Source organism: Erinaceus europaeus, chromosome 6 (genome assembly GCF_950295315.1).
Source record: "Erinaceus europaeus chromosome 6, mEriEur2.1, whole genome shotgun sequence".
Taxonomy (NCBI): Eukaryota; Metazoa; Chordata; class Mammalia; order Eulipotyphla; family Erinaceidae; genus Erinaceus; species Erinaceus europaeus.
This window is the reverse complement of record NC_080167.1, coordinates 63,432,363-63,457,763: the sequence shown is the minus strand read 5'-3', so window position 1 is coordinate 63,457,763 and position 25,401 is coordinate 63,432,363. Positions and strand designations below refer to the sequence as shown.

The following is a 25,401-nucleotide window of genomic DNA, read 5'->3' as shown; positions in this document are numbered from 1 at the left end:
CAGAGCCTCTGTAGGCACTCTTAGCTTTCAGGTGGGCACATCCTTCCAGCCCTGGGATAGAACCCTCCCTCCGAGTGAGACTGCTGAAGCACATGGCATTCAGGGCTGCCAGACGCAAATCCAGTGTGCGGGTATGTGGGGTCTCCCCCATCCCTGGCAACAAGCATTCCTTGACACAGTAAGATGAGACTTCTAAGCAGGGGCTGGGTGATGGTGCACCTGGAGGAGTGCACGTGTTACCGTACACCAGGCCCAGGATTCAAGCCCTGAGTCCCCATGCATGGGGGTAAGTTTCATGAATGATGTCTTTCTCTTTCCCTCTCTACCTCTCCTTTCCCTGTCGATCTCTTTACCAAAGAAAAAAGATGAAAGGAAAAAAAAAAATTTAAAAAGAGGCCACCGGGTGTGGTGGATCTCACGTCACCATGCCCAGCAGTAACTGGCGGTCATTTGTGCCTACAAGCACAAATGGGGCCTAGCGTTGATGAGTGCCCCTCCAGGGCTTCTCAGACTCACAGGGCACCTGACACTCGGAGTCACCTCACTCTGCTGTTTATGATGTGACGGAGGGAGGGAGACCAGAGTTTGCCCAGCCTTGCTGCTCCGTTGAAACAGGCTTCGTCCTCACTGCCTTCTTTGCTTGGCGATGGCCGACTGGCTGCTGCCATTTCTGTTGACGTTCTGCTTCTCTTAGCATCACACTTCCACTGGCTACTTTGTCATCACGCATGCACTACACTGACCTTTGGAAACTCTGTGCTTTCGTATCACTTCACTCCTCTGGATCCGCTCAGTGATACTTGTTACAGGTTGGGTTCATCTGTCTTGATCAACTGATATGTATATTTTTAAATTATTTTATTTATTTATTTATTTATTTATTTATTTATTTATTTATTTATTCTCTCTTGTTGCCCTTGTTTTATTGTAGTTATCGTTGTTGTTGGATAGGGCAGAGAGAAATGGAGATGTTGTTTTCGCCGGGCTGGCTTCACGGGCAGGTAACAGACGACCAGGGACTCATGGTTGAGCTGTAGGCAGTATCTCTTTATTCATGCAGGACGCAGCGCAATCTAAGCCGAGCTAAGTTAAACTCAAACTAAAACGGACAATGTTGTCTTTATATATACTTCCCAAGTAGGGTGTGAACAGGATGTGACGCAGAGAGGGTGGAGAGAAAAGTGACTGGTGAAAATCAGGGTATGACAAGGAGAGGGGGCGGAGCAGGTGAGAATTCTATCACTGAACCACCAATGCCCTGGAGGGAGGGTGGTGCTTGTTAACAGCGGTTATGTAAATAGAATGAAGTGGTTATGTAATTAGAATAGTGTTAAGCAGGGGGGATTAAACCAAATGAAACAGAAGAGGTTTTTAAAAGCATACCAACATGGAGAGAGGAGGAGAAGACAGAGGGGGAGAGAAAGATAGACACCTGCAGACCTGCTTCACCGCCTGTGAAGCCAACTTCCCTGCAGGTGGGGAGCCGGGGGCTCGAACCAGGATCCTTATGCCGGGTCCTTGTGCTTTGTGCCACCTGCTTCTTTTAACCTGCTGTGCTACCACCCAACTCCCTTAACTGATATATTTGAAACTCCTTTCATACTTGGTTTCACTATTTGAAGCAGTTGCTGGCCTCATGCCATACACTATAACAGAACAGACTGAATCGGGAATATTCATCTCATTCTTTCCATCATGCTAGATTTTTTTTTTTTTTTAACAGCACTCATCAGCTCTGTCTTTGGAGCCTCAGGCATGAGAGACTTTTACACATAACCATCATGCTATCTGCCCCTCTATCTAGATTACATATTAGATTCAGATGAAGGCTGGGGAGATACTTAAGAGTGTCAGAGCATGGGACTGCATGCCTGAGGGCCCGGGTTCGATCCCTGGCACTTTCCTATGCCAGAACTTCACAAAAGTAAAAAAAAAAACTTCACAAAAGTAAAAAAAACAGTAGATTTTATGTAAAACAGTAGATTTTATGTATTTTAAAAGTAAAAAAACAGTAGATTTTATGTCTCTATATGAAAAATAGAAAAAGTCATACACAATGCATGCAAATAAGTGCTCGAACGATACATGAATTCAAATTTCTGAGCACGGATTTTGCTAAAGGTAGGCTTTGTAAGCCTGTCAAATCGAGAATTCCTGTCCAATCAAAGACGAGAGTCACAGTGCTGGTGTCCCTGACTGACCTTGAGGGTGTGTCCCCCAGCCCTATGGTGGCCTTTTTGTGGAGCATGACTCTTCCCCAGTGGGATACAGGGGCAGCTGGCCACTGTGGTCAAAGATGTGTGTGACCTCACCTCCGAGAACGCCTCTGCTCTCACAGGGACCACTTGCAGTAGTGACAGTGACTGTTTGGGAAAATCAGTCCACTGGAGCCTGTGAGGCAGGTAGGGCTGGGGTTCCAGTGCTCTCTGGGCTTCTTCCCTGGGCTTCTCTATTTGAAAAACGAGGCTGACTAGAGCATCTGCTTTCTTGATTTGTTTGGGGGCTAAGTGAAACATTTGCAACAACTTAGACCAACTCCTGGTGCCTACTGAGGATTTAGTCAGAAGTTTTTACACATGGACTCAGATACCAACAATTGAGAAACATGAGATATCCAAACATGAGTAGATTTCTGCTAATTTCAAACCCCAGAGTTGTGTGTGTGTGTGTGTGTGTGTGTGTGTGTGTGTGTGTGTAGGTAGCAGTGTATCACCTAGAAGAAGTGAGCAAACAGCTGGATTGTTCCTGAATTAACTGTTAAGTTTTCAGAATCACTAACAGGAAATAGCTGCTGGGCTTCTCTGTCATGTAGAGGGAGGTGTGAGGAGGACAAGCACCAAGCACAGTGGGCATCTTCAAGCCAAATGCGTTCCTCCCTCAGTCTTCAAAGCCACCGTGAAAAATGGTATTTGGCATGAAGTTACGTGATGACTATCATCAAGGAGGGTCACGTGTTATTTTCTCTATACCCACCACTTAGTACTACATGATTTTTTTTTTTCTTGGACTCAAGAAATTAAAATGAACCAAGTGCTAAGCATGGTAAGTATATGGTAATAGGGACTTGGAACTTGGATTTGAAGAGTAATTTCCCTGCATTTTTGACAGTGCTATTCCAGGGCCACAGTTTTGCCTCTGAAATGCTCAGTGAGGGTGAGTTTGTTACTCTCTTTCCTACACTTAAAATGATTTTCCAAATGTCTGCTAAATCCAAATGTTCGTCACCTAGTACATTTTCTGCATAAGCCGTATCTTTAAAAGTCATGAAGTGTGGCAATTTTGAAGATAGTCTGGTGATGTGCATGTTGTGTAGGGAGGAGGCGATGGGGGGAGAAAGCTTCAGATTTTAAAAGCTACTGAAACAACTTTTCGTGGCTTTTCTTTTCACAGCTTCTGTTGGCTTGTAACACAAAAGCCAAAAATTCATCTTGGGGATATTCTGAGAACTTGTGACTTGTTCTGTCTGGTTATGGGGTATAAGAGGAAAGTAATCATAAATCACTCTGCATATCTCACATTTCTACCCTGAGCATTGAAGAATTCTCTTCTGGCCTTTGTGCTGAATTATATGCGTGGCCCAAAGACGGCTTTGTCGAGACGGTCTGAACAAACAGACGTCTATAAGCCCGTCCTCATTTTTCCATAAAACTATGGCAGAAGAAAAGGTTCCCCACGTAAAATAGCAAAGCAGTCACTCAGAATCAAATGCTGATACGTTTATTAGAATTCCCAGGACTCAGTAGCCAGACTTGGATTGAAAGCTAATAGGGTCACTGTGGAGGGTTATACACAGGCAACAGTGAGCCCCCAGAAGTCTTAACTGAACTTGAGTTTGTAATGGATTTAAAAGTATAACCCTTATACATAAGCAGTAAATATGATCTTTATTAGACTTACAGTTTTGGCTTCTTAAATTGTTGGTTTAGGGGGCCGGGCAGTAGCGCAGTGGGTTAAGCGCACATGGCACAAAGTGCAAGGACTGGTGCAAGGATCCCGGTTTGAGCCCCCAACTCCCCACTTGCAGGGGAGGTCTCTTCACAAGCCGTGAAGCAGGTCTGCAGGTGTCTATCTTTCTTTGCCCCTCTCTGTCTTCCCCTCCTCTCTCCATTTCTCTCTGTCCTATCCAACAACGACAACAACAACAAGGGCAACAAAAATGGGAAAAATGGCCTCCAGGAGTAGTGGGTTTGTAGTGCAGGCACTGAGCCCCAGCCATAACCTTGGAGGCAAAGAAAAAAAAAATGTTGGTCTATCTTAAGTGATTTTGCTTAGACTTAATTTCTATAGGTAGAATCACAGTTAGATTCATCCAGCTGACTTATGGGATACTGACCATGCCCTGAGCACATGGGTTTGTTAGTGAACAAAAGCTTTTTGTTTTTTTTTTTAAATCTCCACCAGGGTTATTGCTGGCGCTCAGTGCCAGCTCTATGAATCCACTAGTTCTGGCAGCCATTTCTTTGTTTTATTAGGACAGAGAGAAATAGGAGAGGAGAGGAGGAGATGGAGAGGGAGAGACACCTCTAGACCTGCTTCACACTTGTGAAGCTTCCCCCTGCAGGTGGGGAGCGGGGACTTGAACCTGGGTCCTTGCACATAGGGGTGTGTTTGTGTGTGTGTGTGTGTGTGTGTGTGTTCAACCAGGTGCACCACTGCCTGGTCCCACTTTTTGTTTTTGTTTTTTGCCTTAGTGATAATTTACATCCTAATGGAAACAGGCAAAAAGCATATTCATATCAGTCAGTACCATGATAGAAGCAGCTATAACATTTTTAGAAGGTGGCAGATGCCCAGTGATTTTGAATCAGGACATCTCAGCAGCCCAAAGGTCAGATTTTGAACAAACTCTAAAGATAGCAAGCCCTTGCCTATTCAGTTAAGACTTGAGGTGATTTTATTTTGACCTTTTAACTTTATTGTGCCCTGAGTCTGGCCAGGAGATGAATACTTAAGTCAGTCTGTGGAAATCTGGTGTAAACAGCTGCTTTGGAAAATAAAGATGTGGCTCTTTCCAGTAAGCTTTCCTTTTCTTTTTCTTCCTTTTTTATTTATTGATTTGCCTCCAGGGTTATCATTGGGGCTCGGTGCCTGCACTATGAATCCACTGCTCCTGGAGGCCGTTTTTCCCATTCTTGTTGGATAGGGCAGAGAAACTGAGAGGGGAGGAGGAGATAGTGGGGGAGACAAAGATAACACTTACAGACCTGCTTCACCGCTTGTGAAACTAGCCCCTTGCAGATGGGGAACCGGGGGCTCGAACCAGGATCCTTGCACCAGTCCTTGAGCTTTGTACTTTGTACTTTGAGCACTTAATCCAGTGTACTTATAGCCCGACCCCCTTTCTTTACCCCCTTTCTTTAGCATACAATGGATGCTTCATTTGTAGCTATTTGCTTCCATTATGAAGGCAAAACGGAAAGGATTAGGAAAGAAAATCGGTACCAGGACAAGCTCGGAAGTGCTAGTTCTGTATTTTCTGTGTAGCTGGATTCCAAGGGAACACTAAATTCAGTTTTATAAACAGGTTTCCCCCTCCCCAACACAGCCACCCGCTCTATGATCATTATAAGGTTTTGAGTTAAATAGAAGAGCGTGGTTTTTATTTTATGCCCAGCGACAAAAATAGGAGTGCTCCAATATAATTAGCAGACTCTTTAAGGCACGTGTCTGATCCGAGGGATACCTAGAGATTTTGTTTGATTTTCTTGCAATAAATCAAACGAGAAAGTGTGTTTCTTCAGGTAACAAAGGCAGTTCAATATTTATTGCAGACGTCAGTAATTCAGATATTTTTCCCCCCTCTGGATACTTCGAGTAACAAGTCTGGCCAATACCATAAAAATGTCTGGGGGGAAATGTGGAGGAATGTTCACATTAAGCAGTGCAGATACCCTGGAGGTAAACACATACTAGAAGCTACACTTAAGCCAGTAGCTTTCTGTGCAATTTGTCATTTTTACATTTGGGCCAAGGTGTACAAAAACCAACAAGAAATCCGGATAGTCCTTGATCAGTGCAACAGTGTTCTCTTAAGGTTGGATGTGGGGCCGAATCAAAATGCACTTGTCAGGGGTCAGGCGGTAGCGCAGCGGGTTAAGCGCCAAGACTAGCGAAGGATCCCGGTTCAAGCCCCCGGCTCCCTACCTGCAAGGGGGTCCCTTCACAGGTGGTGAAGCAGGTCTGCAGGTGTCTATCTTTTTCTCCCCCTTCTGTCTTCTTCCCCTCCTTTCTTGATTTCTCTCTGTCCTATCCAACAACAACGACAGCAATAACAACAGCAACAACAGAGGCAACAACAACAACAAAAATGGCCTCCAGGAGCAGTGGATTCGTAGTGCAGGCACCGAGCCCCAGCAATAACCCTGGAGGGAAAAAAAATGCACTTGTCATTTAGACATTGTGACTAATTAAAACTAATTCGGCTGATCTCCTCCACCTACCTGCCCCCATCTTTCTGAGAACTCTCTCTCCCCTAGTGGATGAGTGACACTACTGTCTTTACCGTGGCTGCCCTTCCCTGTGCAAGCCACCAGGTCATCTGTGTTTGTCATCCAGTTTGATGCTCATCAGCCTTAAGACTGAGGTTAAGTTACAACTAAATTCTAGGTGGACACTTACAAGTAAAAATGGTTTTGTGCACATTCTTTGTAGACGTCGTGACTGTCATTAAAAAACAATCTGTAGGGGGTCGGGTGGTGGCGCAGAGGGTTAAGCGCATGTGGCGCAAAGCGCAGGGACCGGCGTAAGGATCCCGGTTCGAGCCCCCGGCTCCCCACCTGCAGGGGAGTCGCTTCACAGGCGGTGAAGCAGGTCTGCAGGTGTCTGTCTTTCTCTCCCCCTCTCTATCTTCCCCTCCTCTCTCCATTTCTCTCTGTCCTATCCAACAACGAATTGTGTCAACAAGGGCAATAATAATAGCCACAACGAAGCTACAACAAGGGCAGCAAAAGGGGGAAAAAAATGGCCTCCAGGAGCGGTGGATTCATGGTGCAGGCACAGAGCCCAGCAATAACCCTGGAGGAGGAAAAAAAAAAACAATCTGTTGATTTCAATATGATTACTTTTCACAATAACATTATGGTTACAGTAAATAGTCACTCAGGACTGGTTTAAACACACACATATGTAGGTGGTGTGTTAGAGTAAAGAGGGAGCCAGGCGGTAGTACACCTGGTTAAGTGCACCTGTTACCATGCACAAGGGCCTGGGTTCAAGCCCCCAGTCCTCACCTGCAGAAAGAAAGCTTCACAAGTGGTGAAGTAGTATTGCAGGTGTCTGTCTGTCTCTCTCTACCTCCCCCTTCCTCTCAATTTCTCTCTGTTCTATCAAGTAAAATAAGCAAAGTCTTTTTAAAAAAAAAAAAAAAAAAAAGACCACGGCTACTCATTTTGGCTTTGCAAGTCCGTTTGCTCTAGTCTTCTCTATTCCACGTGAGTGACACCACTTAGTGGTTGTCTGTCACCTCTGTTCTTTCACTGTGTGTAACCACCTCCAGTTCTGTCTGTTTTATTCCAAATGATACACTGACATCTTTTTTTTTCTTTCTGATAGCACAGAAGGGCAGTCAGCATTTATTTTTAAATCACTAGATTAGAAGCTAGAATTTGTGTATTCGGCAAGCAGATCGTCAGCACTCTCTCTAAACTGTAGGCAGCTTGGAATTGCATGGACGACTCAGTGAGGTTACAGATCATGACTACACACGCGGCTACCCCAGTTCATTTTCCATGGCCATTCTTTTTGATGGCAGGCAGAATGGGAAAGAATGCGGACTTCTGAGGCATGCTTAGCCGTGTCACACACCCTTCCATCGTTTGGGCTTTCTCACCTGGGAGTAAGAAGAAGAATGCCTCTCGTGAGGAATGTTGTGAGGATTAGTTCTGGCATATGTAAACCAGGCGGCACATGCCTGAAACAAAGTAAGACCTCCCAGCATCAAATTCATGGTTATTATTCCAAGGCCTGTTATTTGTGATGCAGATACATGCTACTTAAGGTGGTTGTTTCAGCTTCTCTTTGGCAGTAACAAGCACAATTTTAGAGAAACGATTTGTGTCTCTGTGGGTGTGTATTTCATCAGTTGTGGTAAAAACTTATGTGTTGAAGGGGAAATAAGTCTGCCCTACTGCAGAAGCTCACACATGAACCCAACTCAGTCTGTGCCACCCCACTGACTGCAGTCTAAAGAGATTTTGTATTCTAAATATTAAGTCACCTGAAAATATAAATTTATGACTTAACATTGAACAGAGCTGTATTAGGCTGGGATCTCAGAGCCATGCTTTAAAGAGGAAAAACTAAAACATTTCTAATGTCAGCAGCAGAAGTGATTCAAGAGTCTGTCAGACAAATACCATTTGTAAACATGCTGGACAATCTGTTTGAGATTTTTATTTATTTATTTTCTCACCAGAGCCAGTCTTGACAATGCAGGTCAGAGTTCTCTTCTGCAGCAGTGTCACCTTTATGTCACTAGCCACCTTAGTCAGTTTGACTTTTTTTTTTTTGTGGTATTAAATAGTCTTTATTTGATATTGTACACAAATTACACTAAAACGCCTTTCATTCATAAAAGGCAACATTTTAGAGACACGGGATTTTAATTCAATTGGCCTATTTGAGACCAAAGGGATAAAGTGGATACTGCCAACGTATCTTCAGCCCTCTCTGTTTTCACCCAGCTAAATAACACAACTTGAAACAAAGGTCAATATTTCTTTGTTCTAAGACAGTGAACAGATTTCTACAGTATTTAATTACGTCAACCAGTTATATAAATCTAAACACAAAACCAATCTCCTGTAAGTTTTGAGATGGCATTCAGCATCTTTGACAATTTGAGCACAAATCCAATTATATTTTTACAAAGAAAAAGGTGATTGCAGTTGCTGAACTGGAGTTATCAAAATCCAAAACGCTGATCATACTCATTTAACCACAAGCCAATCTTATTTAAGTAAGGATTGTCTGACAAAAGCATTCTATCTGCCATCCATGATCTGAATTCTGGTGTGTGAGATCAATTTAAATATGGTACACATAAAAAAAGTCAGAGACATTTCTATTCTGTAATAAATAAGGCAGTGCCAACTATTATTCATTAGTTGCTTTTTTGAGATAAGCTATCAACTCTGCTCTTTCTGACTTCTTCTTGATGCCAGCGAAGATCATTTTTGTCCCAGGGATGTACTTCTTGGGATTCTCCAAGTACTCCATCAGTGTCTCCTCTCCCCAAGTGATGCCTTTGTTCTTGTTGGCATCCATGTAAGAGAATCCAGCAGCCTGACCTGTCTTGCGTCCAAAGAGACCGTGGAGATTTGGTCCAGTCTTGTGTTTGCCTCCCTTTTCCACGGTATGGCACTGGGCACATTTCTGGACAAAAATCTTCTTGCCCTTCTCAACATCACCCATTTTTTTAAACCGCTCTCTCCTCGTGCGACAGCCAAGCACTACCCTTCACCAGCCGGACGTCCCGCTCTTTCTCAGTGTGACTTTTTAAAAAGTGTCTTCACAAATGTCTGTACTGTGCTCCTGTGGGCATTCACAGGAAGCCCCGTTCTAAGTTTCCAGCACCTGAACGGCAGCCTTCATGGCATCCCCACTCCCGCCACCAGCTTGGATGATCGCGACATCCAAAATGGTGGTCTCTTCACTTGCCTGATTTCACTTCAACCACATGCTGGGCACATCTCATTTCAGCATAAGTAGGTTATTGCACAGTATACATGCTAAACAGAGGGAGCTGGGAACCACACCTTCCAGAAGCAGGAGGGAGAGGTCCCTTTTTATATAGTACTGGGCTAGGAACAGCTTTAGAGCAAGGAAGGTGCCTTCTCCAACTCCAGCCTCTCTGTCTTTGGTCAGAATAGTCACAATAATCTGTCCCCCTATTAGTATATGTTCACCGTCCAACATTAATATAAAGCTTTTCTTTCTTTTCATCTGTGCCAGGCTTCACTGCTCTGGGCTGATTTTTTTTTTTTTTTCAGACAGAAAGACGAGAGAGGAAAAGACCACAGCACCAAGGATTCCCCCCAGTGAGGAGGGAGCCAGGTTAAATGGCTAAGAAAGTTGTGGTACATATATATAGAACGGACTACTATGCAGCTGTTAAAAACGATTGCAGCATTGTGGTCAGAACTTGGAGGCGTCGTGTTGAATTAGCCAGTACCACATGATCTCACTTATAGGTGGAGCTTAAGAGTAAAGGACAACAGGTGAATCTTGCGCAGGGTGTGGCATGCTGCAGCAAACCAAAGAACTCTGGGGAAGGGAAAGAAGGGACAGGATGAAGGGGTATTGGGGTTCTGGGATTTCTCCTACACAGCAATCAAGGGGAGGGGAGAGGAGAGGCTGTGCCTGTGTCTTAAAGACTTTGAAGCCATCACTCCCTTCACCACCCCCCTAAAAGAAAGAACCTGGGCTGTGCAAATGGTAAAACAGGTCCCTGCTGGGGCTGAGTGATCTTGCCACCTTGAATGTCCTTCTTTACAAAGCTCAGAAGAAGAAGGAAAGATGTGAAGAAGCTGGATTCTGTGTTAGGCACTACGCACGTGCTTTCGCTTACTCTTCTACAGACAAGGAATAGGACTTTATTTATTCTCAGAATCACTCCTAGAAGTTAAGTGGAGTCTAGTCAGGCTCGAAGACTCTCAACATGTCAGCTCAGGCTACTACAGCAAAATAGCAGAAACCAGAGGCTTGTAAACAACTGGTACTTATTGATCCCGGATCCGGAAGCTCACAGTCTGAGTAGCAGACTTCCTGTTGTGTCCTCACCTAGCCAAGGGGTCAGGGAACTTGGCAAGATCTTCCGGGAGACCTACAGTCTCGTTCACAAAGGCTTTCTCCCCTTGTGACCTAGTCATTCGCCAGAGACAGTCAAGATTTCGGCACACGAGTTTTGCGGGGGGGGGGGATACACACGTTCAGGCCAACAGGTGAGGGAGTGATGGAGAAAGGAATCCAGTTCTGGGTGGTCTGACCCCAGGGCAGTGTTCTACCCCGTGTGTGACACCTCCCAGACTAGTCCCAGACTCCAGGACTGTGAGGAGAGCTGGTCATTGGGGGCTTAGGCTTAACTTTGGATTTGACATGTTTTCTTTTTGTTTTTGTTTTATTTTGTTTTGTTTTGTTTTGTGTGTGTGTGTGTGTGTATGAGATTGTGGTCCCAGCCTCTCAGTCATTTAATGAGACTCTCTCAACCTCCATGTCTCCTTTAAAAACAAACCTTACTGATGATCTTTCATCCTTCACAACATCTACTATGTACGTCTTGTTCACTACAGGCATTTATTATATGTGTGTTGACTGATTCTCAGATGTCAGGTCTGTGCAAGTTTTCAAATAGTGGAGGACCAAGGGAGAACAGGCTGTAAGAGAGGGTCTTGACAGATGTAAACGTGCCTGGTGGTTTGAGGATATTTAAAATGCACCCACTGTAAAAATCAAGGATCTAACACCCTTTCATTTTCGCCTGTTACATACACTTAAAATGGGAATTGTCACTATTTTTTTGAGACTTGAGATTTGGTGTGCTCAGGTACATACATTTTTTTTTTAAGCTCGTGTGTACGTTTCATTTAAAACAAATAATTGTAATCCTTTTCATGGAGAAGTGGGACCCTAATTTCAAAAGTTGAAAGAAAAAAAAAAAAAAAGGACCCAGAGAAGTCACTTCTCCTTAGGCTCAGTTTCCCTAGTCTGTCCAAGTACAGAACACTCCCATGGTGTTTGGGTTAGTGATGCATTTCTCTTGTTTCTTCCAGGTCCTGTGGGTGTCGGCTTGAATGAGCTGAAGCGGAAGCTGCTCATCAGCGACACCCAGCACTATGGTGTGACAGTGCCTCGTAAGTCCTGTACTGTTTGGTGTCACCTCAGTGGCACTCCTTGGTCGCTTCACACTTTCACAGCTTCTGCCTGCGTGGTGCCAAGCACTCATTCAGAAATGAGACTCCAGCATAGTCAAAGCCTTCTTAGACTTTAAAACAGCTGATGACGCAGGCAGTGACATCATTCACCTATGACACAGGAAGAAACTGAGGCACATGGGAGTCAGGCAGTAGCGCACCGGGTTAAATGCAGGTGGCGCAAAGCGCAAGGACCGGCATGAGGATCCCGGTTGGAGCCCCTGGCTCCCCACCTGCAGGGGAGTCGCTTCACAGGCAGTGAAGCAGGTCAGCAGGTGTCAATCTTTCTCTCCCCCTCTGTCTTCGCCTCCTCTCTCCATTTCTCTCTGTCATGTCCAACAATGACGACATCAATAACCACAACAATAAAACAACAAGGGCAAGAAAAGGAAATAAATATAAAAAAAAAAAAAAAGCAGAAGAAAGAAACTGAGCCACATAAAGAGATTTGCCCTGGGTCAAGCAGCTCATTTATTCCCAGGTAGGGCACTTGTCTATCACAGCTGCCCCACACTCAGATTATTACGGAGACTAAGCATCAGGCTGTTGTTTTCAGATTTTTCTTCTAAATAAATCTTACCTTTATTTTCTAAAATAAGTGCTAATGCCTTCCAGAGGTTCTCGACAGCTTGAAAATTAGAAGGACCACACCATGGAGAGCTGGCAGAGGGTACTTCTAGCATGAACCTTTCTTCATGACTTTTTATGTGTAGTAACTGGCAGATAATGTTAACTAGGTCTTTCTTGGCCCCAGAATCCGACTATGGCAGGCTCCTTTTCAGTACACAAGTCAGGTCTATTTTTATTAAAAGTGGATTTCACAGGCATTCTTGGGAAAGAAATGTGATGCTAGAAGCATTCTGATCTCCAGAATAAATGCCATTTGACTACTTAATATGTTGATGTTAGAAAACCGGCTAAAAGACTAAATTGAAATGTTGGCTTTTTCAAGTGGTTTTAGTACTTGTTAAAAAAAAAGTTTGTATATTGCCTTTAGCAGTGTTCTCTAGTTTTGGAAGAGTTCAACTTTTAAAATTACAGTTTTCAATTACCTCAAGTTACTCCGTTTTTCCAAATTATTGTTTGTAATCTCTCTAGGCCATAAGTCAGAGGACTGCTGGTTTTCCACCAACAGAGATGAAAGGAAAGAAAAAAAAAAGTATAATTAGTTGAGGGTTTTTTTTTTTAACACCATTCCCACCACCAAAAGACTGTCCCATTCCATCCATGAGGTTTTTTTGTTTGTTTGTTTTTTAACTCTGTTTTTCAGTGTATGAATTACAATGTATGGGTAGTAAGAAAATCTGCCAGAGCAATTATAAAAGTAACCTATAGAATGGGGGGGGAGAAGAATTCTTAACTTCCTACTGTGTATTCCTCTCGTCTATTGTCTTAATTTATTTCATCCTCCCAGCAGCTGTCTTAAGACGGGAGACACCTCCCCTTCACAAAGTAGGAAGGACACTGGCTCAGAGCTCGGGGGGCTGTAGGTGCACTTGGATTTGAAACTAGTTTTTATGAAGTCTCTTTTCTTGGCCTTCCACCACGTAACACTGCGAAGTTACTTCAAACTATAGCTTCTCTTTGTTGTAGTCCAGTGACAAGTAACTATCTGCCTGGTACGCAGGTTAGACTGTAGTATGTGTGCAGTATACGGTGCAGCAGTAGAAGCTGGTATCAGGAAGCGACGGTCTGGGCCCACAGTGAAATACTGCAGGGCAGTGAGAAGGAATAATCCGCTAGTCCCCTGGTATGTCGTGACCCTTCTGTTTGCTTTCAGTTTATATATGTCTTTACATTTAATGTCTTTTGTGTGAACATGGAGAAAGCATGTGAGGATACTGACTCAATACTTGACCCAACCAGTCTACATTTAATTGTAATATATTAAATCCTAATACTTGTATATATTATGGAAATTACTGTGCTTAACCACAGTTTGTTTTTCCTTCTGCTCTTTTTTTCTTTTTTTAACTGAATGCATTTTAGTATTCTGTTTCAGTTTTTACCTACAAGCCGTCTGCTTCTTCCTCTTACTTTTTTTTTTTTTTGCCTCCAGGGTTGTTGCCCTTATTGTAGCCTTGTTGTGGTTATTATTGTCGTTCATTGTTGGATAGGACAGAGAGAAACCAAAAGAGGAGGGGAAGACAAGAGAGGGGGAGAGAAAGATAGACACTTGCAGACCTGCTTCACTGCCTGTAAAGCGACATCCCTGCCAGGTGGGGAGCCGGGGACTCGAACCGGGATCCTTAACGCAGGTCCCTGTGCTTTGCGTCACATGCGCTTAACCAGATGCGCTACTGCCCAACCCCCACATTTTTTTATTTACTGCTTACTCTCAGGATTAAAATATGTATATATCTGTTTACATTCTACTTAATCTTAGGCTATTTCATATAAAACACAGAATTTTGGCAGTCTTCCATTAACTGAAAGTGTGCCTTTTAAAAAAAAAAAAAACTTTAATTTTTTTTATTGGGGGATTAGTAGTTTACAGTACAGTTGTTGACAGATGGGTAAAACTTTTCAGCTGACCATGATAGGTGTCTGCAAAACATCTCCCCACCCCCACCGCAGCCTAGGTCCTTTGCCACCAGCACCCCAAGACCCCCTCTGCCAAGTACCTCGCCCCTCCTCTCTCCCCAGAGCCCTTTGATTTCCTTCTGTTCTTGTTTCTTAAGTTGTGCCCATGAGTGAGATCAGCCTTCTCTTGCTGGCTTATCTCACTTAACATAACTCCAAGTCTCTTTATCCTCACTCCTATTTCTGTTGCGTTGCCAAATATTTGTAACTGCATACATTGAAAGCTACATTTAAGTAGCAGTAGTAAACATCATAGGATGGTTTTTTTCCTCCCCCTCAAGGGGCTGAATGGCAGTTTTATTTAATGAGCCTATTAGGCTTTACAGTTGTGAATACCAGCAAAGGCACAATGCAGTTTAAAATACATCATTTTACTATCAGTGGAAAATTTAGATTAATGACACTTTGCTGTGCTTTATTAGCTCCCTTACATTATTTAAGTTTTTAAACCCTGTTTATGAAAATAAAATTAAATTCTATGATTTCTTTAATTTTTTATTTTATTCAGGCGACTGATGTAGTCTTGTCTAAACTCACTTTAATTAAATCACAGACACTACCAGAGCAAGAAGAAGCCAGGAGAGTGATGGTGTTGAATATATTTTCATTTCCAAACATCTGTTTGAGACAGATATACAGAACAACAAGTATGTGGAGCGTTTTGGAATGTTTGTGACTACTGTTTGTGAGCGTGTACTGTATCTATCTCTCCAGCTATAGGTAACAGAAGACTTCTGCTTTAATTTTTATGATATTTGAAACTGATAAAAACGGTCATCAAATGGTTGGTAGCTATCAATCTTTGCATGTAGTTTTTTTTTAATTAGTGATTTAAAAAATTACAAAATAACAGGTACAATTCCATACTATTCCCTCCGTTGTAAACTGCAGTGGTTCTCCCAAGGTCACAGATACAGGCTGAATACTATTTCTATAAGAGTGTGTTTGTGTGTATGTGTGTGTATAGACCCATTTTTTTCTATGCATGTAGTTTTAACATAACTTAGACTTTAACATAACTGTATGCATAGAAAAAATAGGCATATATATGTACATATATATACATATATGTGTGTATATATATGTGTATATACATATATACACAGACACACACACATAATGGGCAGATATGCACACACGAACACACACATATACCTACTTTTTCTATCATGTAGTTTTAACTTAACTTAGAGCTGCTGTGTTTCCTAGGTTAAGTGTGGAGGACATCACTAATATATCCTAGAACTTCACCTCCCCATAGCCCTAACCCACTAGAGAAAGATAGAAACAAGGCTGGGGGTATGGATCAACCTGCCAATGACTGTGTCCAGCGGAGAAGCAATTGCAGAAGTCAGAACTCCACCTTCTGCACCTCATAAAGAATTTTGGTCCATACTAGCAGAGAGATAAACAACGGGGAAGCTTCCAGTAGAGGGGATGGGAACTCTGGTAGTGGGAATTGTATGGAATTGTACCCCTGTTCACCGGTCCTGTTAATCATTATTAAATCACTAATAAAAAAAGGAATGAAAGGAGGTGGCTACTATATTACTGTGACCTCTTCCCAACCCACTAATTAAATCTTTAAATACATTTGGGTAGAATTTAACCTTAAAAACTGACCACTGTGTTGTAGATCCCTAATTCTGCTGTCTCCTCCACACACACACGCTCACTGGCTCTTAAACAAATGTCGTCAGTCATCTTGCTTGCAACACCGGCTTTCCCTTTGTCAAAAGCCCGCTAGTTCAGGGCATCAGCGAACAACTTTGGTTTTATTTATTTATTTAAAATTTTTTTATATTTTATTTTATTTATTTATTCCCTTTTGTTGCCCTTGTTTTATTGTTGTAGTTATTATTGATGTCGTTGTTGTTGGATAGGACAGAGAGAAATGGAGAGAGGAGGGGAAGACAGAGAGGGGGAGAGAAAGACAGACACCTGCAGACCTGCTTCACCGCCTGTGAAGGGACCTGCCTGCAGGTGGGGAGCCGGGGGCTTGAACTGGGATCCTGACGCCGGTCCTTGAGCTTAGCGCCACCTGCGCTTAACCCGTTGTGCTGCAGCCCGACTCCCCACAACTTTGGTTTTAATGTAGGTTTTATGGAATTTTATTGAAACATCAAAATGCTTTTTATTTTTTGGTCAGGTTTGGCACAGCAGATGTGACTTTATAGCACATAATCAGCTGCCCTCATTCATTATTCACCAACTAGCTTCTCCTGCAGCCTACAGCTGAGCCTGGTTGTTCTGGAGTGGGCAGTGAAATTCCAGTCGTTTCTATTGCTTGGTTTATTCGCTGCTTTATTGTATTGCATTCCTTCTGAAAAATAAGAGGTGATGGAAAACATTAGTGTAGCTGTTGGACCCAAGTACTTTTTATTCCCTGCCTAACGGTAACACAAGCAGGCGTTACTGATCTGAACTTGTGAAATAGGAGATTTTTTTTTTTAATTGACATTCTGGAGTAGTTGGTCCTATTTTTGTTTTATTATTTTTTTTCAGATACAGTAAGAAGTTCTATGTTCACCAAAAAAGTCTTTTATGTTTATAAATTATGTCTTGCCATCAACGTATACACACAATTTACAAATGATTCTGACACGTGTCTGATTTCTGCAGGTTTATCGAATATGGCGAATATAAAAACAACTACTATGGCACAAGCATAGACTCAGTTCGGTCTGTCCTAGCTAAAAACAAAGTCTGTCTGTTGGATGTCCAGCCCCATGTAAGTAAGCAGTGAACTGCTCAGTACACTACTGGCCTGCTCATTTACCGCACTGCATCTGAGTAGATTAATATGGCGTAAATCCAGATGCTACAGGCTTTGGGTACCTATGCTGCCCTTCTAAAATGACAAAGGATTTAAATACCACTGGGAGAGTGGAAGAAGGTTTGTGGTTTGCGTTTGTCCTGTTTTGTTATTTTTCCTGCCACCAGGGCTATTGTTGGGGCTTGGTGCCTGCAGGACATATTCCCTGCTCCCAGCAGCCATTTTTTTCCTTCCTTCATTTGATAGGGCAGAGAGAGAAAGAGCAGCAGCTTCCCGTCCTGCAGGTGGGGACCAGGGGCTCAAACCCAGGTCCTCGCACATGGCAATGTGTGCGTTCAACTGGGTGCACCACTCTTGTTTTCATATTTGTTTTTTGTTTTGTTTTGTTTTTTTGCTAAGTTGCAATGTCCTTTAAGTTATTTGTGTTTAAAAAGAGTACTGTATTCTAGTGAGTTTTTGTTCTTCACAATGGGTGTTTGGCCCTAGGGCCTCCTACTTTGATGTTGGTTCTGTTGTATTATTTTTTTTAAGGTTTTCTTTTTTTAAACGTTTATTTATTTATTTATTCCCTTTTGTTGCCCTTGTTGTTTTATTGTTGTAGTTATTGATGTCATTGTTGTTGGATAGGACAGAGAGAAATGGAGAGAGGAGGGGAAGACAGAGAGGGAAGAGAAAGACAGACAACTGCAGACCTGCTTCACTGTTTGTGAAGCGACTCTCCTGCAGGTGGGGAGCTGGGGGCTCGAACCAGGATCTTTACGCCAGTCCTTGAGCTTTGCGCCGCCTGCACTTAACCTGCTGTGCTACCACCCGACTCCCTGATGCTAGTTCTTTGTACTGATACAGTCTAGAAGTATAACTTGCCCAACCAGATCTAGAGAATGTTCATGCCAGTCCCTGTTCGGGCGCCAAATGCCGGGCTAGCTTCACGGGTGGGAGAGAGACGACCAGGAACTCATGGCTGAGTTGGGAACGCAGTTCAGTCTTTTTGATGAGCAGGAATGCAGTGCAGTCTGTCTAATCTCTATTCATTAGAAAATCCTGTCCTTTATATCTCCTGAGGCGGAAGTGTCAGGTCGGAAGGGGAAATACGTTGGATGGGGGTGGGGAGAAGGAAAAAGCGCGCAAACCCGTGGGGATTAAATGGTGGAAAACAGGATGCGACTAGGAGAGGGGGCGGAGTGAATAAGAGCGTGAACCAGTGGGGATTAAACCAGGGCGGGTCTCAAACAAAACAATGAGTATGTAAATAGACCACAGCGTTAAGCAATGCAAGTGAACCTAAGGTGATAATCAAAACAGAAGGGGTCTTAGAAGCAGAATTAGAAGCAGACCAACATGTTCACAGGGATTTTCCTACAGGAGAGACTGGGTGCAGCTCTTTGAGGGTGCCTGGTGGTCTAAGGGTTCTGGTGCATCAAGCCACTCAGGTCCTTGACCCACATCCGCATCAGTAGAAACCCAACCAGGGGCCACAGAATCTCCCTCCAGTGTCTACACCCTCATACCCACTCCCTGCCAGAGTAAGCTGACGATCCCCTTCTGGTCTCCTGACTCATTTCCCGTAAGAGTACCAGGAAGCAGCTAACCCCTAAGGAACCAACCATGTGTGGACCCGGCCACTTGTACTGAGCCTGTGTGGTGTCAGGTCAACAGTGCAGTGTCCCAATAGTCCCTTGCCACCACCATCCACACACCAAGCTGTCCACAGACTCTTTGAGTGGCACTTTGAAATTATATTCAGATTCTGGAAGGAGGGTCTGACACGCTGATTAAGACGATCCCTTCTATCGATTACCCTTCACTGCAAGCGAATTAATTCCCTAGAAGAATTGTGTAAACAGCAAAATGTTCTGGGGAAGAGGTTGACAAGCTTCCTGGAAAGCAAGCAGCTCTTAAGGGTAGAATGAGAAAGAACTCAGGCCTAAAGTTAGAAAGATACTTATATTGGGGGTGGGCGTGTGCAGGAGTGCACTTGGTTTAACACACAAATCACCATGCACAGGAACCTGGGTCTAAGCCCCTTGGTCCCCACCTGCAGGGGGAAAGCCTCACAAGCACTGAAGCGGGGCTGCAGGTGTGTGTATCTATCTATCTACCTATCTATCATCTACTTGTCTCTTCTTCCCTCTCAATTTCTCTCTGTCCTACTAAATTTAAAAAAATAAAGAGGCTTAGATGGGATGTTTGCAAGACATTATTTGATGCAAAAAAAAAATCCCCCACCAACCTCCCTTGGGGGTTGGGTGGTGGCGCAGCGGGTTAAGCACATGTGGTGCAAAGCACAAGGACCCGAGTAAGGATCCCAGTTCGAGCCCCTGGCTCCCCACCTGCAGGGGAGTCACTTCACAGGCGGTGAAGCAGGTCTGCAGGTGTCTGTCTTTCTCTCCCCCTCTCTGTCTTCCCCTCTTCTCTCCATTTCTCTTTGTCTTATCCAACAATGAACGACATCAACAATAACAATAATAACCACAACAAGGGCAACAAAAGGGGGGAAAATGGCCTCCAGGAGCAGTGGATACATGGTGCAGGCACTGAGCCCCAGCAATAATCCTGGAGGCAAAAAAAAAAAACTCCCTTGGTTATTTTAGCTGATTTAGTGGTTGTCGGGATATTTTAACTGATTCTGTTGAAAACATCTTTATAATCAAGTCGCATTCTTCAAATTTAATTTCATTTGCCAACAACTGACTGAATAATTTATTGAAAGACCTACCAACCTTAAACTTTGGAAGACTGTTTTACTATAGAACTCAACTCACTCATGACACCATGAAACCAGTGTAAGAAAATGTATTTTCTCCCTCCCTTGCAGACAGTGAAGCACTTAAGGACACTAGAATTTAAGCCCTATGTGATATTTATAAAGCCTCCTTCAATAGAGCGTTTGAGGGCAACAAGAAAGAATGCAAAGATCATTTCCAGCAGAGATGACCAGACAGCTGCAAAACCCTTTACAGTAAGTATGACATCTGGTGAGGAGACAGGACAGGCACCTGCACCTCAGGAAAATTTAACAGACTGATTTGGATCCAAAACACAGAGAGAACTGTATGGAGTTAGCACTGCGATTGCTGTCTGGACTCCTACGGGCTGGTCTTTACAGGAAACATGCAAAACTGTACCGTAGGTTGCTGCATATATGAAAGTGTAAGTCAGAGTTAGTCTCCCAGACCGATTCGTTTTCAGATTAGCTTCATTTTAAAAGAGAAAAACATCAAATATCACAGTAAAAACTGGAAGTGGAGACAGCATTAAGGGTGATGCCAAGGGGCTCAGATGCCCGAGGGTTCCAGGTTCAATCCCTGTTGCCACTAGAGCTGAGTGGTGCTCTGGTTTAAACAGCAAAATGTCGAAATGGAAAATGTCATGATGTTCCTTTTACCTCCTTGCACCAGCAATCATATTTAGTTAGCATAGTGAAAGAAAAAGCACTGTTGGGACACAGGACGTAGAGGACATTTTTCAATAATATTTGCATTTCCTGGGTTATTGGAAATGATCACAGTGGTCCAGGAGGTGGCGCAGTGGATAAAGCATTGGACTCTCAAGCATGAGGTCCTGAGTTCAGTCCCTTGCAGCACATGTACCAGAGTGATGTCTGGTTCTTTCTTTCTCCTCCTATCCCTCTCATTACTAAATAAATAAAAATATTAAAAAAGGAAATGATCACTATGATATGTTAATAATTATTATGACTTAAGACCTTTCACTGTTTTTTTTTTTTTAAACCAGAACACTGATCAGCTTTCGTTTGTGGTGGTGTGGGGGATTGAACCTGGGACTTAGGAACCTCAGGCAGGAGAGTCTGTTTGCATAACTACTATGCTATCTACCCCCGCTCTATCATTTTGTTTAATATATATGTGGTAGTAGGCATCAAACTCAGAGCTCCGTGTATACAAGATATATGCTCAACCATTGGCTACTTCATGGGCCCTTATTTTTAGACAATAAGTAAGGAAATAAAATTTCAGGTGTTCCCCTCCTCCCACACACACCCTTAGCTCATCTGTATTTCTCTGTCGCTGATTGTGACTGCAAAATACCGACTGGTGATGACGGCCAGTGTCTAATAAACACACACAGATCTTCACGTCAGTTACTTGCTGCTCCTGATGGAGAGCTTACACTTTCTGTTGTGGAGAAATCTGAGACATCAAAGTGTGAGATTACATCAGTGGTCAAGGCCGTGGCTCACCAGGTTAAGCACACATAATATGAAGAGCAAGGACTGTGCAAAGATCCTTGTTCAAGCCTCCGGCACCCCTCTGCAAGAGAGGGTCACTTCACAAGTAGCGAAGCTGGTCTGCAGGTGTCTGTCTGTCTCTCTTCCTCTCTATCTCTCCCTCCCCTCTCAATTTCTGTCCTACCCCAAAAATTGAAAAAATGGCCACAGAAGCAGTGGATTCAAAGTACAGGTACCAAGCCCCAGAAATAACTATGGAGGCAAAATAATAATGTTAATAACAGAATGTTGCAGGATGGTTGTTATACTATTTATACATTTAAAGGTAACATTCTTCCATTAATTCTATATGTGTAATTATATAGTTTCAGACCCTATGACCAACTAAAATACTTCCTGGTTTAAAAATGTAAAGAAGTCCTAAACCATTTCAAATTAGATGCAGAAAGCAGGGCAAGAGAAACAGCATAGTGGTCCTGCAGAAGATGATTTTCTTTGTCGCCAGGGTAATCACTGGGGCTCAGTGCCTGCATGATGAGTCCATCACTCCTGGCGGCCAGGCCACTTTTTCTCATTTTGTTGTTTACACCTGCAGACCTGCTTCACCTCTCCTGAAGCATCCCGCCTGCAGGTGGGGGACTGGGCTCGGGTCCTTGTGTATGGTAGCGTGTGCGCCCTGCCGCGTGTGCCGCTTCCCGGCCCTTGGAGAAGATGTTCATGCTTGAGGCTTTGAGGTCCCAGGTTCAATCCCAAGCAACACCATAAACCTAAGCAGCATGCTGGTGGGAGAAAAGAAAAATGGAAAGGGAAAGAAAGAGGAAGGGAGGCAAGGAGAAAAGTGGAGTTTTTTACTTCAGACAAGTCATGTGTTTGGAATTTCTTGCAATGATTAAACAGTACAGTCAGTCCAAGCTGCACTGTTACAACACTGAACCACTCCAGTAATGACAAACTAGTGCGTGCCTAGAACTACCAGTCAGGTGGGCATCTTTGCGCCTTGTAAGAGCAGTTTAGTTACTAGTAGATCATAGGGATGTAGTGGAAATTGTGACTCACGAAGACTCTATAGGTAAAATGGGTAAACTGGGGCGGGGAGGGTGTCTTCACTTCTGGCTGAGGTGAATTAGTGGGACTGCCTGGCTAACCAACTTGATAAAATATTTCTTTTTGTAGGAAGAAGACTTTCAAGAAATGATAAAATCTGCACAGATAATGGAAAGTCAGTATGGTCATCTTTTTGATAAGACTATCGTAAATGACAATCTCACTGTAGCATTCAGTGAACTGAAAACAACTTTTGACAAATTAGAGACAGAAACCCACTGGGTTCCAGTGAGCTGGTTACATTCGTAACTAAGGCAGATTTCCAGGATCAGCCTTGCTTGGGAAAGTGCATGGTTGAGCCAGTTACCGTTCTGGTGGTAGGTTTGTTTGTTTGTTTGTTTAGTCTTATCACTTTTTAGATGTGCAATCTTGATTGAACGTGAATGTCAGTCTTGTTTCTTCTTATAGCTTTATTTCCAACAGTGTTGGGATATAAGGTCCAGAAGTGGCACAGTACTTTGTTCTGAACAAAACTTTGAACCTTCTGGTTGTTTTTAGTACATATAGCATGAAGCTGGACATTGTAGAGAGCTGGGAAATAGAATGTATGTTGGAAATGACTGCTTCTGCTGGTCCTTGACAACCTCACAGCAACCAGGTCTGCATGTTAGCAGCTGACGGCTCCAAGCAGCTTTGAGAAGCTTCCTGCTGTTTTCAAAGCATCACGTAGGACAGCAGTAAGGAGAAGTGCTTTTTCTATTCTCAAGATGCAACATTTTTTTCTTATGTAAGCACACATACACAGTTATACCTGAAGCGTGTACATTTACAGATCTTACCTAAAGGAATTAGTGGGAGTTTGCCTGAGTGAGTGACCTCCCTGTTACAGTTCGAAGAAGTCCTAATAAGGGGAGAGAGAGAGAGAGCTTGCTGTATGTTTTAGTCAGAATGGTGATATCTGGAAGCAAGTCATGATTATTACAAGGGTCATTTTTACTGGTGACTTCCTGCATGGGATTTCTAGAGTCACCAAAAAAAGGAATTTCTAAAGCAGGCTTCGAATTGTCCCAGAAAATGAATGATACGGTTAGAGAAGATGTGATCATGTTTTACACATCTATTTAATTTAAATTGGACCAAGGTGTATGTTAAAAAACTTATTTCATGTTAACTTACTACTTCATCAAGTCAGCTCTTACACTGGCCAGATGCCATCCCAATCTTGCTATTTTAAAAAGAAGTTTCATACTGTAAATATTTGGGTGGGTAACTCATATTTCCTTGATCCTACGGATGTTCATGTAAATTCCACAGCTCACCGTGCTAGGACCGTAAGTTGTGCAAGGGACATCCTGTCATCCTTGCATGTGCACAGTCCTTGCCAATGAAAGTCCACCGCAGCTGTGACCGTCCAACTGAAACCCGTTACTTTGTGTTGATTTGTAAAGTAAGTTTAGATGTTGTGTATAAAGAAAAATAGACTTTAGTGAAAATGTACATATTTGTGAGACATTTGCACAGCCTATTTTCTAATTATGAAATGGGGCCAGTCATAAAGATGGATCAGTGACATGTGAAGAGGTCATCATTTAAAATAGTTTTCTAAGTCAGCGTCAACATTCCATGTAAATATTTGCTCTGGATTTGTGCATAGATGCACAGTGTCTTACATGTGCATTACCCACTGGGCTGCCTTTAGATGTGTCACATTTCGTATCAGAAATGTAAAACTACTTGAATGGCCTTCCTACACCGACACACATGTCGCCTAACTGTTACAAGCAGACTGCTGATGAGTCCTCCCTCTGGTAACTGTCAGGTCTGGTACTGGAGCGATACTTGATTAACAGACGGTTTGGGTAGAATAATCGTTTCAAATTTTCTAGACATGAGGGATTGTAGAAAGGATGTTGCAGTGCCACTTAGGCATTCTAAATTCTGAAATATCTACATTTTTAAAAAAATTTAAAATGGTTAGATAAGAAGGTGATGGAGGGTATGGGGAAAAAAATAAGAGATTTTACCCATTTAGACTACAGCTGCACGGTGCTTTTAAAATGATTTAAAGGGGCCGCTCCGAAGTCTTTTATCATCGGTTTTCAACAGGCGGTTATGGGGCGCATCTTGATGCTTAGACAGGGATTTGGGTGGAATTTACAAAAGCAGGACCGACTTCAAGGGCTCGTTGACTAATGCAAAAAACGCCCTTGATTTTGTTTTCCTCAACCCACCCCACCCCCAACAGTCTTAACCACTGTTTGAGCAAATGGGAATATTTATTTTTGAAGTCCTTTTATTTAAAAGCTAGGATAAAGGAAAATCTATCTGCTTGTAATTGACAACTTAGAATAGGTTATAAAATAGTTGAAATCAAAGCCTATCTTACCATTGTTTTGCATAATTGGATGTATCTAAATTGTAATCATTTATAATTGACAACCATGTGAATGAATGTCTCAGATTTATTAAAAAAAAAACTGTTAAAAGCTTCCTGGAGATACAGATTTTTATTATTTATTTTCTTTTTGACTAGTAAGGATTTATAAATGTAACAAGATCTTTGATCTTAATAAAGTATCTTAAAAAGATGCTTTGCACGTGTGTATGTTTCCTATGGCTTATGGATTCTGTGTTCTACTGAGTGACGCACTTGAATCTTTTATTTGTTTCACTCACTCACTGACTTCACCAAGGTTCTCGCTGATTTCCCGTGTTCTGCCTTTCCCCATAGACCACAGCCATTGAAAGATGCAGAGAGAAAGCAGGGGGAAGGAGACCCACTTACCCACCCCTCTTTGCTTGTGAACCTGCTCACACAGGCAGCTGATGAATGGGAGTCATTTGGCTCAGACTTTACCAATTTTGTAGCCTTAAGAACAATGTAAAAGATAGCGGTGCTT

At 42.9% G+C, this 25,401-nt stretch overlaps 2 protein-coding genes across 7 annotated transcripts in view; one reads left to right on the top strand and one right to left on the bottom strand.

Annotated features, from left to right (window-relative positions):
• MPP7 (MAGUK p55 scaffold protein 7) overlaps positions 1–25,089 on the top strand; it is a 166,724-nt gene extending 141,635 nt beyond the window's left edge. For all 6 annotated transcript variants that reach the window (XM_060192359.1, XM_060192363.1, XM_060192358.1 and 3 more), the window contains 5 exons: positions 11,769–11,849; positions 15,046–15,139; positions 17,115–17,223; positions 20,084–20,227; positions 22,631–25,089. In XM_060192359.1, the coding sequence (XP_060048342.1) occupies positions 11,769–11,849; positions 15,046–15,139; positions 17,115–17,223; positions 20,084–20,227; positions 22,631–22,810 (608 nt within the window). In that variant the 3' untranslated portion in view covers positions 22,811–25,089. The remainder of the gene's footprint in view (positions 1–11,768; positions 11,850–15,045; positions 15,140–17,114; positions 17,224–20,083; positions 20,228–22,630) is intronic.
• On the bottom strand, positions 8,496–9,492 carry LOC107522673 (cytochrome c, somatic-like). The gene has a single exon (XM_060192364.1). The coding sequence runs from the start codon at positions 9,409–9,411 to the stop codon at positions 9,094–9,096; it is 318 nt and encodes a 105-aa protein (XP_060048347.1). The 5' UTR covers positions 9,412–9,492; the 3' UTR covers positions 8,496–9,093.
• Positions 25,090–25,401: the final 312 nt, after the last annotated feature.

Bases quoted from the DNA above. Each gene is read 5' to 3' on its own strand.
- LOC107522673 (XM_060192364.1), bottom strand. From the start codon at position 9,411: ATGGGTGATGTTGAGAAGGGCAAGAAGATTTTTGTCCAGAAATGTGCC.